Here is a 13,348-nt window from a genome sequence, read left to right as displayed (position 1 = left end):
CCCAACCAAACCTCCTGTGAGATAGCAAAAGAATGGGTCTTTTATCAAAGAAAAATCACTACGTTTTGCTCTGTCGAAAGACTCAAAGAACAGGGTCATAAGGGCAGAGGTTTGCCAGCTAGATGAAGAACCACTGAAATCGCATCTTTCTCTCCCTTTCAATCATCCTGGAGACTTTCATTATGGTTCCAAAGGAAAACTGGCATTTCTAAGAATGAGCATGCCCAACCCTCATTTCTTTTAAACATTAACAGAGAGGTTCCTTCCAACACGGCTTACTCCCTTCTCCCAAGTTTGGCAAAGGGCAACCGCGGGCTTATGCTAAAAGGGGGGAACATACTTTCTGTACTGGCAATTCTTAGGGCGCCTCATGCCGGGCACACTGTCCCCCATTCCATCTCCTATTCGGCCTCAAATCAGGCAAGACAACACAGAAGGTGTTTGTTATCCATTCCTTCTAGTAGTTGAGCAAAGCTGTGATGGCACTGCCTTAATGAAATCTTATTAGATGTTGGTGATGCTAATGAACCTGAGCATCTGTGCTTGGGCTGCATTTGGGTAATGGCGGCCAACCTTCTCCTCTTGGCACCTTTCTACGGCCAGGGAGAGTACGAACTGTTTTCTGAACCAACTATAACTTGAGAACATAACATTTCTTTGTGCTGTGTCGTTTAACTATAAATATCCTTCATTTGCGATAGTAGTCTCTTCATACAGTTTGCTTAATTTTAGGATCATCGGCAATCCTAATCCATTCCAAAGAGTCCTCAGCTTTTACAAATATAATTTTTGCCTTTTTGCTCTTTTCTTTTTTTTCAAGAAAAACTCCTAACTACAGTATAGCACTACATCACTACATAAGTCTCTATCGAATTAATTAAACTTGATCAATGATTTTCCTTACTTATAGAGAAAATGATCAACAGCCCCATTTTACCAGGAGAGAAAAAGGTCGCTCCCCCCAAAAGGGAACAATTCTTGACAATTCTACAGTTTATGTAGAAACAAAATTTATATCCCTTGGGGGCAGCATTTGGCAAATAATTTCCAAAAAAGTATGCATTTAAAAATACTTTCTTTAATATGATACATCAGGCACAACACTTTTCATATATATATATCTTTTTTCTTATAAGATTTCAAATGCATCGAATGTTTCTCGCAAGTCAGAGAATCATCAGGCTGATGTCAGACGCTTCACTAGGTAAGAAACTAAATGATTTCAGGTCTGTGAGCTTCCTCTTTAGAACCTTTGACACGGTAAAGGCTGGGATGTGATTCAGGGTCTCAGATACTGAGGTCGGTGCTACATTCTTTGTAAGGTCGCCTCCTCTGCTCCGGGGGGTGTCTGGAACTTCGGCCGGCATCCTGTTTCAGACTCGTCTCGTCCCTCTCTCGGTGGCCGCCTTTGTCCTCTTTGCTCCTTTTCTCCAGGGACCGCTCTCTCCTCCGCTCGGGGGACCTGGTCCGCCGCCGGTCTGTGGATTTGGCTCTCCTTTCGGGCGAGCTTCCTCTCTTGCGCTCCGGAGATCTTCTCTGATCCAAGAGTCTCTCGAGAGACCTCCGTCGCCGGCCAGGGGAGCCATCCCTCCGGCGGGTTGGGGACCGCTCTCGCCTCCTCTCCGGGGAAACCTCCCTCTTCTCCTGCTTCTCCCTCCTCTCCAAAGTGTTGTCAGCGCTCCTCGTGCCCTCCCTCCGCTTCTCCGGGGGCCTCCTTTTGGGGCCATTGGTCACCATCCGCTCGGGTTGGGCATCTCTTCGTCCCTCGGGTGCCCGGTCCTTGGGTCGGCAAGCCCCACTGTCGGGTTTTCTAGAAGTTCCGTTCCATGTGTGATGCTCATTGGGCTGTCTGCTATACTCTCTGCTGCCTTTGGGATCTCTCACGTGTGCCCGCTTTTCCCCATGTGGTGATGATTTGTGAAGATCGGGTGGATAACTGGACTCCAATGATGGATGCTGTCGGCGGTCGGGGGGCGCGGCCCTCATTTCCGGAACACCTTGTGGACCGGTGGGAGGGCCGTTCCCGTCGCTGCTGGGGTCTGCGAGGAAGAGAAACCACAGCAACAGTTTGGTACCAAGGACCTCGGCTCCTGTCTCCACCCGCACACGTGAGAGCCCATTAGTCACAACAAACAAACGACTGTTACAGCAGTCAGAATCAAAGCCAACTGACTCTTGGTTAATTTAAGTCTAACTGCAACTAGTCAGGGTTAAAAAACTGGTACGTGTGGCTTTCCACAGCTAGCCTACTGTTCTTTATACTCATAGATCATTAAAGAACTTGTAACATCAGTCATGAGTTTAGTCTTTAAAGGCACAACCCAAATAGTCTGTCTAAAAGTATCAAAATGTCCCCACCCTAACTCCTGCTCTTTTTTCCCCACTCTACCCCCCTTCCTCCCTGATCCACCCCCCAGCCCCCAGCCCCCATGACAGAAAATATTCCTTTCTTTAAAGAATACTTGTTTTAATTTGCTTAAAAACAACCTGGGCTATTGACCTGCAGGGGCATGAGGGAACTTTCTGGGGGAATGTAAAGAGTTTATCTTTTGATCTGGGTGGGGATTAAACGAGTGCATAGAGAGGTAAAAATTCACTGCACTGGACCCTCAGGCTTTATGCATTTTACTGTAAGCAAAGTATACTTCTATTTAAAAAAAAAAAAAATTATCCAGCCTGGTGATTACAGAGGCAACACAGCCAGATGTTGATGATGGGCAACTGTGACATTATGGGAGGGTCCATTAAACATTCTCTCTACCTTTGTGAATGTTGTTCAACTATTTTCTTTACTTTTGCATAAGTTTAAGGAACTGTTTTTAAACTGTAGAGTCTTCTGACAGATAAAAGGGAGTGGAAGAGAGGCTGTCAGGATCACATTTGACATTAGATGGGGTTCGGATAGAGGCACTTTTCTTGATGCTATAGAAGCAGCCATAATTACATCTTTGAGCCGTGAAGTCACTGGACAGCTTCTTACAACCTCACGCTGTCTATAGATTAAAAAGCAGGGCAACCCACAGGGCTCCTATTTACTGTTAAACTATTTGAAATGACGCTGCAAATGTTTTAGGTAGCATCCCGGATTTATGACAGCTCTTTTCAAAACAGGGATGCTTTGTCACACCTAAACCCAGTAAGTCATACACACTATTGCATTCCAGGCAAAGCACCTGAAATGATGTGCTGCAGCGTGCAGGGCAAACCAGGGCCACAGTCACAGGGGAGAAGGAATCATGGGTGCCCCCTTAAGGATCCTTCATGAGCCAACAAGGTCAGCATTAAGCAATTAGTCTCTTTCACGAACCATCTCCCAAAACCTAGGGTGGGTTTTAACAAAAGCAGGAATATAGCCTAGAGCAGGAATCAGTAAACTTTTTAAAGGGAAAAGTTGTAAAGGCCCAAAGAGTAAAATATTTACGGTTTGGCAGGCTGCATAGTTTGTCACAACTGTTCACCTGCCACTATAGTGCAAAAGCAGCCATGGACAACACATAAAAGAAACGGGCATGGCGATGTGCCACTAAAACTTTACTTACAAAAACAGGCTGCGGACAAGATTTGGCCTGTGGGCTGTCATTTGCCAAGAGATAACTGGGTAGGAAATCTCATCTTCCTGTCTATCAAAGCCCTATCCCTGTAAGTGAGAGCTTTGTGATCTCAGGTTTGTTTTTTTTCTGAATGCAGGGTAGGCTTCCAGAATGAACACACGCAGAAGCTTATGAAGTCATTTTAGGATCTAGGTGAGGAAAGGGGCTTCAATGACTATCATAAATCTAATCTTGGGATTTCTTACACCTACTTTTAAGAGAAGGGAGAGTAAGGCTTCCATAGGGTCAGTGGTGTACTTACAATTCAAAGAACGCAGGGTGCTCAGAATGAATTGCCAAACATATCAAAATAGAGCTAAAGCAGAAGCAATGAGGAAATTAGGCCACAGCACAGAAACACCTAGTATTGATTGAGCTACAAACCGTAGTTTGATTATGGCCCATAAGGTAGAAGCAAGCCTCCCCGAGCTTTTCATTTCTCATACATGCAGCGATATTAGGAGGTATCATCGCTGTAGAAGGGAGGGCCCAGCACCAAGAACAGTCAGAGAGAAAGAGAAAGAGAGAAAGAGAAAAAGTTGAACGTTTAGATTCCCTATAACAAAGAGGAAAGAAAAAAAAAAATCTGCATTTGTTAACACAGGGCAAAGAGAGTTTATTTGTCCAGTCAGACAGTCTAAGGCAACACTCAAATAAGGCTGCAGAGACCAAAACCAGAACAGTGACGTTTTCAGACAGCCAGATAAGGTGACTCGAGAACCCAGACAATGGATGCATCCTTTTTTCTTTTTCTTTTTTTTTTTCTTTTTCAAACAACTGGAACAATGACAGGCTGGCATAGGAGAACATTAACAATAAACAACAAAAGAACAAAGTTCCCTCCCTCCATCCCCCCTCCCCCAAGACCACGGCAGTTAAATTAAGTACAAAAAACTCATTACAAAAATAGCCTCACAGAGAAGCAGGTTCCAATCAAGTCAGAAAAATATTGGAACTTAACATATTATAACCCATTTGTGACTCTAATCAATAGAATTAGAGAGATTTAGTCCCAATGACACATGGAGACATTACAGGAGCACAACCCTGGCACGGTTCAACCCTTCTTGGAAAAAAACTGTGTATCTCAATGATCTTTATTTTTAGCCCAAAGAACATTTGTTAGTGTTGGATTTTCATCCTCAGTGCAACAGACATAGGTTTTGAGAAGGTACACAGGTTACTGACGATGACTCGCAAATGAAAGATCACATCCAACAGAAGCATAGGGAAGACAGAAAAGGGAGATAATGTTACACAGTTTCAGTGGCATCGATACACCTATGGTCAAGGTTTAGTACAGTGCAAAGCTGTGGCATCTTAATGTTGTCAAAATACCTCCCCCGTGGTTGGCCATGTCTCAAGGGGCCTCATCTGATACCCATCCCCCCCCACCCCCCCTTGCCTTGGGCCCTTTTTATTTTGCGCCTGCATGAATGCCCAACACCTGGGAAGGCTGTCCTTCAAAGGGGTTATTCCTTCTCCTTGAGCTGCATCTGAATTAAGTATCTCATCAAGTCCAAAACGCAACTGGGAATTGTGCCAAATGACTTTCAGAGAAGAGGGTGACAACAGATAAATCCCTAATAAAGGGGACCAACGTATATGGGGACCATTCAATCACAGTTTCTATAGAAACTTTTGTAGACCTTTGGTTGGGAAGAAAAGCCCTACATCTAGGGCATAGCTTTTTTTTTTTTTTTTTTTTAATTTTAAAACAAGAATCTCAAATAAATAGGACGTAATTATTATAATATACACTATTTCACCATCAGAACACTAGGCTAGGTGAAGAGCATTACTGTTTAGTCAAATCATGTCTACAGATATGACAAAGGAACTCTAGGTAAAAGCTGGCTTTCCTCACAGGAAAGGTATAGTAACGTGTTTCCCTCACGATGGGCACTGGGAATCGATTTCATCCTTTATCACCTAAAAACATATGGTTAATATAGCAACAGTTTTGTTTGTTTTGTAGCAGTGGGCTCAGGTGGTCTGATGTGGGGTAGGGACCAGTGGGGGGATGCAGAAGTATTGCATACAGAGCATCAAGGAGGTGAGCAAGGCCCCCAAATCATCTCCAAATTTCACGCCTCTTAAATAAAGATATCAAGTAACCAAAAAAAAAAAAGAGAGAGAGAAAAAAAAAAAGAATTGTGCCTCAACATATCACTCAGGAAACCTGCTTTCCTGCTTCTTAAAAGGAGTAGTCATTTTGTGCTAAGAATTGGATCTGAGAAACAGTTTGGCACGGTTCAAACAAACATTCCTTCGCTCTTGGTCGGACTAGACAAAATGTTCTCTCTGATTATCAGAAAGGGGGCTATAAAGAGCTCGTCTTAGGCCATGCCCCAGTCCACGTAAGCAAGCAAAAGGATGAAATGTGTAGAGATTTCAGAACAAGCGAGGCAAATAATCACATGGTGCGAGAGGCTGGTAAGACACTGGTGAATAGGGGAAACAAAAAGACTTTCCTGCTGCAGTTCTGGAGACAAATTCATGGAGTCATGCCAGGGAAGGAAGGAATGTTTTCATAGTTTGACCCACCATATTCTGGTACGGAGCCGTCTCCCCGCTTCAGAAACAGACGCACTCTGCGGCCACCATTCTTAATCAGTTCAATAGCCCGAGAATGCTTCATGTTTTTGGTGGTCTCGCCATTGATCTCTAAAATTTCATCACCAACCTGCCAAAGTAAGAGAGAGCCAAGTGAGAAGATCACAAAAGGGTTTCACCAGCTATTGAGGTGCTTTGTAATTTTAAATTCTTTCATTTATTGACCCACTAACTATTTATTGAACATGTTCCAGAAAAATCTTCTATTGTTTAGGATACAGCAGTGGAAAAACCCCCAAATCCCTGTCCTCATGGAGATGATATTCTAGTGGGGGAAAGACAATAAGAAAATGATAAAAATGCATGTACACTAGACAGTGTCAAGTGCTAAAAAAAATAAAGTAGCAAAGGGAATATTAATAGTTGAGGGGAGGCGGATGTGGCAGACAGTTTCTAGGATGGCTCCCAATGATCCCTGCCTCCTTGAATTCATATGCTGTGTAATCTCCTTTCCTTTGGACGTGGGCTGGAATTAGTCACTTACTTCTAACAAACAATATGGCAAATGTGATGGGAGGTCAATTCAAAGATAAGGTTACAAAATGGTTTCGGCTTCTGTCTTTTTAAAAAAATATTTCATTTATTAAAAAAAATTTTTTTTTCAGCCACAACTCACGGCATGCAGGATCTCAGTTCCCTGAGCAGGGATTGAACCCACACCCCCTGCAGTGGAAGCACAGAATCTTAACCACTGGACCACCAGGGAAGTCCCTTGGCTTCTGTCTTACTTGTCCTCTTTTGTTCTCTCAATTGTTCATTCTGATGCATGCTGTGAGATGCCCTACAGAGTCTGCGATAAGGAAATGAGGGATGGCTTGGGCCAACAGCCCAAGATGCACTAATCCTACCAACAACCCTGTGAGTGAGCTTTAGAGGCAGATCCTTCCCCAGCTGAGCCTTCAGATGAGACCACACTCCTGGCTGATACATTGATTGCAGCATTTACTATGAGTCAGTGACTATTCCAGGCACTGGAGGCAAAGGAGTAAACAAGACAGGCCAGATCCTTGCTCTCATGGAGCACATATTCTAGAAGGTAGAAGAGGAAAGGACTGGCTTTGGAGTTTAAAGGACTAAATTTGAGTCCTATCACTTGTTAGCTAAGTGATCTTGGCTAAGTCCTTTACTTTTTGGAGTTCACTTCCTCATCTGTATAAGGGGAGGATAACAACCCATGCCTACCATGCTGAGGGGGTCCAATCGAATATTACAATATGTCTTGTGAACTATACAACATTATTCAAAATATCATAATAGTGGTATTTCTTTCAACTGAAAACTTTTTTAAGTGAGTAAAGACATGGAAAAGCATATGCCATGTGTTTGAAATATAAACAAAAGGAATATAAACCACCATATATGCATGCACAAATTATGCATGTGTATGCATAGAGGAAGGATATACAAGAAACTGGTATATAGTTTGACCCTGGAAACTATATTTTTACTATGCACCAGTTTCCTTTAATTTTTAAAAATCACATTCATGGTCTACTTTCTCAATTAAAAAAAAAAAGCTCATTAAAAAATTCAGTCTGGGGCTTCCCTGGTGGCGCAGTGGTTGAGAGTCCGCCTGCCGATGCAGGGGACACGGGTTTGTGCCCCGGTCCGGGAAGATCCCACATGCCATGGAGCGGCTGGGCCCGTGAGCCATGGCTGCTGAGCCTGCGCGTCCCGAGCCTGTGCTCCACAACGGGAGAGGCCACAGCAGTGAGAGGCCCATGTACCGCAAAAAAAAAAAAAAAAAAAATTCAGTCTGAAGAAACATAAAATTCAAGATTCTGTCTTAAGTTACAAGCATTAAATTCCCCACCTTTGGTCACTCTTTTCCCTCTTTCTGCTCAGGGCTAATTTTAATCACTTTTTTGATTTCCTGGCCTGACTCAATTTCTTTAATTCCTTGCAAATTGTTCCCCATGTATGTCTCCATCTATGCCCCCTATCTCTAATGAGCAGATGATTTTTTCTTTTCTAATCATCTGATCTGCCCAGGAGAGCAACATATTCATAGGTGGTAAGAGGTATTAGATATCTAAACAGAGCAGATTGGACTTTTGGCACATGTGCATTTAAAATTCGCAGCTTTGACGACTACCTAGTGACCCTGAATAGTCACGCCATGGACTCCTTGGCCCTCTGCTAACGCAGAGTGTTAAATCATTCCCGAGGCCTAGGGGGAGGCGGCAGTGACTAGCTAGAGACTGAATGGAGCTCATCACCCAGAACCTAAAGAACCACACGGCTTCCTGCTCTTGAAGCATGCTGGGATACCCAGGAATCCCTGGGAAGTGATGTGCCTGTCCCATGAGATTAAGTAAAAGAACTATGGAGATGGGATTCAGACAATATCCATGTTAATAAGTTCATAAGTGACTTTAATCCTTCACTCAACCTCAGAGTTGGAAGAGCTCTCCTAACTTTAGCAGCTACAGCTAACTATGCTTGAGGGAGAGATTTATGCTACGGTGGGAGTCCTGCACTTGGAGTGTCCTGAAAGCTTTAGAAACATGTAATTCTCATGAACATGCAGGTTCTAACCACAGGATGTCAAGAAGTCACTGCAGGTGACTTCTTTATGTCCACTCCAGACGCCTCTCTCTACTTACCCTCATCTTTCCACACCTTTCTGCAGGACCATCCTCTGCTAAGCGCAGAACATAGAGGTCCATGTTATACTCTCGGCCCCCTCGAAGACTAAAGCCAAATCCCTTGGCACCTCTTTCCAGTTCCACCGTGTAAAAATCTTGCTCCTATTCAAAGAAATTAAGTGCAGTCATTCTGGGAGGACTTAAATCCACACACATTTCTCTCTCCCTCTTCCCCAACATTCTCCATTATGCTCATTTGACACAAAGGCACAGTTTCTATCCCCTTCTTGGTGGTTCTTGATTGTTTATTAATATCAATTAACCTTAGGAGTTTGGAGATCCGGAATGTGAAAACATTCATGAGTGTGCATACAGATTGCGTGCCAACACGCATATATTAAAGTTTAATTGGTGAGGCTGCGACTTGCGTTTGGGGCAGGAAAATCCTTCATTAAATAATACCATCCAGCACATTGCTGGGTATTCAGCCTCCCTGCCCAACATCTGAAAACATCTCATCATTAGGATACCAACAGCTACCTCCATACATCTGGACAGTGGTACCCATGCTGATTAAGGAGAATCAGGAATGGATTAGGGAAGGCTCTAAGAAGGCCAGTCGGGGGGAGAAAAAAAACTATTTAACTCTGTATCACCCCATGTTTCCCAAATTTGCTTCACCTGCTATTACTTGTGTACCCTCCATTACCACCTTGTGTGACAGCTGGGTAGATTTAAGGGGTCTCACCTGAAATTCACAAGTCTGAGAAACACCTTAACAAAAAGACATTTTCTTGACATAAATGCCTTTATGAGTACCATGAGCAGACATGAGCTGTTTTGCTCTTTCTCTGATCACCAATCCTTGAGATAATTATAGCTTTTTATTTTGTTTGGGTTTCCCCCCAAGCCCTGCCTAGAAAAGGATGTCTAGGAATATTTTTCAAAGGTAGTAAAATAAAATGTCATTTCCTTGACAAACCAATATGAGTACATGTTTAGTACATACCCCTCACAAAAGGTTATTTATTTTAATTGAGGGTAACTTATAGAAGATACCTGGTAAAAATAGCTTTAGAAAGTTGGAAGGAAACACACCAAGCCAACAAGGAAAAAAGAGAAATGGCCCTCACCTGTGTTACCTGGGGTGCTTTGAACTCAAACTGAGATTCCGGCTTTGGTTTGGTGGTATTCCTGCCAAAGCGAGAGAAAAAAAGTATAAGAACATCCCATGGGGAGACAGAGAAAGAATCAAGGAGGAGCATCGTCACAACAGGAGTTACTTTTTTCCCCTTGAAAGTAACAAAAGAAACCAAAGCCATGTCTGACCTGGTCTCCTGGGCCCCTTGCTGCGAAGGGGTGTGTGTGGTGGTGATGGTGGCAATCTTCTCCGCATTGGTCAGCAAAGTGGCATTCGAAGACTCTGCAGGGTAAGACAGAGCATCAGGAAATGAAGGCCCCAGAGAAGACACTGTCACACCAGGTGTGCAGAAGCCTCACCTGTGAATTCTATCTGGCTTCTCCGTCACCACTTCAAACAGTTTTGAACTGAATTTCTCAACGAGAGTTTAAAGGACCATTCTAAGATCTTCTATGATGTGAGCCACGTACACCCCCGTTACCCTCCTCCCAATCAGACATCTCCACAAATGAAAGAAAGAGTTTACCCAAGAAAATGGTACTTTAAAATTGTAGCCAAGGTAGGTGCCTCTCACTCTTCCCCCATCACTTATAAAGGGCAGGCCCATCAAATCATGGCATCACACCAGAATTACTTCCCATAATTCTACAGGCTAATAATGTCTCTGCTAATGTTTCCTGCAATTTTTCAGCGATCTTTAGTGAGTCTGTTTGATTTTCTCATGTGACTATTAAAATCAAAAGTGCGCCAACATCTTGTTAAACACACACGCACATAACATCTACTTTCTTCCCCAAAGCTTTTAATGAAGCACAACTAAAAATGTGGAATTCTTGTGAGACCTCGCCTGGATTCACCCATGAAGAGTTAATTTTAAAACTTGCATTAGTTAGAGCTGGAGTTTATAAATCTAAGTTGTACAGATCAGGAAGCCACCCTAATGTAATGAATATGATTATATTCTTATGAAAATTGCCTTTCTTCTCCACTAAACACATTCATAAGCAACTTCATTGATCTCTGGGAGTTTGGAGACCCAGAATTTGAAAACACTCCTGAACATGCCTATAGATTGCAAACCAACATGCATATATGAAAACATAATCATTCACATTGTAATAGTTATATGTTCTATTACTAATTATTTCTCCATTAAGGTCAAGGAAGATAGTAAGCAACTATGAGCAAGTTACACTATTAATATTTATTTTTAGGTTGACTGTTTGGAACTTGGCACACGTTTTCTAATCAAGAAAATGCTAAATGTGGTGGTGAAGTTCTTAGATTAGCCTATAAACGCCCATTTAATTCATAGTGTGCTGTGAAATCTTGACGTGTCTAGGAGTCCTGTGGTTCACAGTAGGCACTCCAGTGTTTGTGGAATACATGTATCTACCCATCATGTATAACCAAGTTTCTATGGACATCTCACTAATCCTAATTTTTTAGGATTTTACTTTCCTAAAGTAAAATCCCCAAAAATCTTTCATTTTACTTTCCTAAAAATACTACTCAGATTAGGTCTGACTTCCTGTTATTTTATTTTCATTACACATAGGCGTTAAAAAGCAAGGGCTGGAGACCAGACCCAGGTTCAAATCCCTTTGTCCCCTACTCATTAGCTGTGTGCCTTGTTTTCCTCATCTGATAGAAGGGGATGATGACAATAATTCCCTTTTCTTGGGTGAAAATATATGAAATGTTTAGCACAGTACCTGACATGTAGTAAGCACTCAATACACACTGACTGTAGCTGTGGCCCTTGCTACTACTTCTACTTTATATTTATTACTGTGGTAACGTGTATAAGTTATTTAAACTCTCTGCAAAATTACAAAGTTGAAATACGATTTTAACAGTTTCTATTCCAGCTCTATAAAGATTATGATCTGGATAGCGAAGGCGCAAGATTAGTAAGAAAATGTAACTAGATCAGGTGAACTAAAATGTGAATCCAGTTCATGCTTTAGAATGATGTCTCCCACAGAATCTGTTTTACCAAATGTTGCTCCAGATTCTGAGGGAACAGTAATCTGTGGTCAAATAGGGTGAAAAATAGTGGGTGAAACAAAGAGAAATGTTTTTGTGTGTCTGTGTTTTGTTTCTCCTGTGGACCCTTAACTGTGCCAATAAGCTTTGTGACCCTCCAAGGTGGGGAAGTGGTACTTCTTAAGCTTGTCAGGCGTAATAGTTACAAGGTCAGATTCTAGAGTCAGACTACCTGGCTTTGCAACCCAAACTCTGCAACTTACTGGCTGGGACTTGAAGCAAAGTTACTTAAACTTTCTATGCCTCAGTTTCCTCATCTACACATACAGCATAACAGAAATATCTAAGAACACTGGTGCAAAGATTACCTGGGAGGAAAGTGTTTGGGCTCGTGCCTGGCACATAAAAACTGCTCAAAAAATGATGAGCATCTTTCTTATGGGTGGCATGTATTTATTACTGTTATCACAACATTGAGTATATTATTAGTCCATTTTTATGACTGCAGTTAAGCGGCACAACCAAGGCGATAAATCTAAGTGGTATTTCATAAAGTCTGACTGCTGTGCCCATACAAAGGACTAGGAGACCGCACAGCCTGTCAATGTGATTTGCCAGAAGTTTCATAAACGTGTATTTTAAAAAACTTCATATTGCTCACTGTAATTAATTTTATGGAGACTCTCTGGGAAATCACAAGATTGCTAGGGCCATGGGGAAATCATCATCAGGATACCAAAAAGAATGTTTCCTTGTAATTAAAGTGATTATAATTACTGATTGTGCAGAGGTTCCCCTTTAGAGTTCTTGGGTGTTGTTTTTTTTTTAAAAAAGCTTAAAATCAGTAAGATTTATTTATTTATTTGTTTGTTTGTTTGGCAGTGCCAGGTCTCAGTTCCGGCATGTGGGATCTAGTTCCCTGACCAGGGATTGAACCCGGGCCCCCTGCATTGGGAGCCCGGAGCCTTAGCCATTGGACCACCAGGGAAGTCCCTCTTGGGTGTTTTTGGTAGCCAGAGTTTTCTAGGCAGAGCAGATCCCATTCTCAAACCATTTGAATACATATGCCATTTTCAAGGTTTGATGAGATATAATAGATAATCACTCAACATACATATAAATAGAATTCTTTTATTAATTTTCCTTCCATCATTCCTTTCTACTCTTCACATATTTCTATGCAAATCTGTTTTGGATTGAAGCTTAATTTTAAGCATTTCAAAAATTAACATTTAATATGCAAATGCCTAGCGGAGCCCACTGAATTTTTCTCCTTTTGCTTGTTTTCCTTAATCTATGAACAACCACCATATCTCGATTGTTTCCAACACGCCAAGCACTGTGTTAGGTGCATTATCACATGTACTATTTCATTTCATCCTCACAACTCAATGAAATAGGTGCAATTAGTTACCCCCACTTTA

At 42.1% G+C, this 13,348-nt stretch overlaps 1 protein-coding gene across 20 annotated transcripts in view; it reads right to left on the bottom strand.

Moving 5' to 3' along the window:
• Nucleotides 1-1,073: 1,073 nt before the first annotated feature.
• MAGI1 (membrane associated guanylate kinase, WW and PDZ domain containing 1) overlaps nt 1,074-13,348 on the bottom strand; it is a gene marked incomplete at both ends in the record, with an annotated part of 625,004 nt that continues 612,729 nt past the window's right edge. For 11 of the 20 annotated variants that reach the window (XM_079712199.1, XM_079712210.1, XM_079712213.1 and 8 more), the window contains 5 exons: nt 1,074-2,039; nt 6,138-6,276; nt 8,813-8,956; nt 9,928-9,988; nt 10,124-10,217. In XM_079712199.1, coding sequence (XP_079568325.1) covers nt 1,288-2,039; nt 6,138-6,276; nt 8,813-8,956; nt 9,928-9,988; nt 10,124-10,217 — 1,190 coding nt within the window. Of the gene's footprint in view, nt 2,040-3,974; nt 4,064-6,087; nt 6,277-8,812; nt 8,957-9,927; nt 9,989-10,123; nt 10,218-13,348 lie in introns of those variants that run through there. The other 9 variants (XM_079712217.1, XM_079712218.1, XM_079712203.1 and 6 more) reach the window with 2 other exon arrangements.

This window comes from Hyperoodon ampullatus (genome assembly GCF_949752795.1).
Source record: "Hyperoodon ampullatus genome assembly, chromosome: 10".
Classification (NCBI taxonomy): Eukaryota; Metazoa; Chordata; class Mammalia; order Artiodactyla; family Ziphiidae; genus Hyperoodon; species Hyperoodon ampullatus.
Note: the sequence above shows the minus strand (reverse complement) of the source record. Positions and strands in the feature narration are given on the sequence as shown.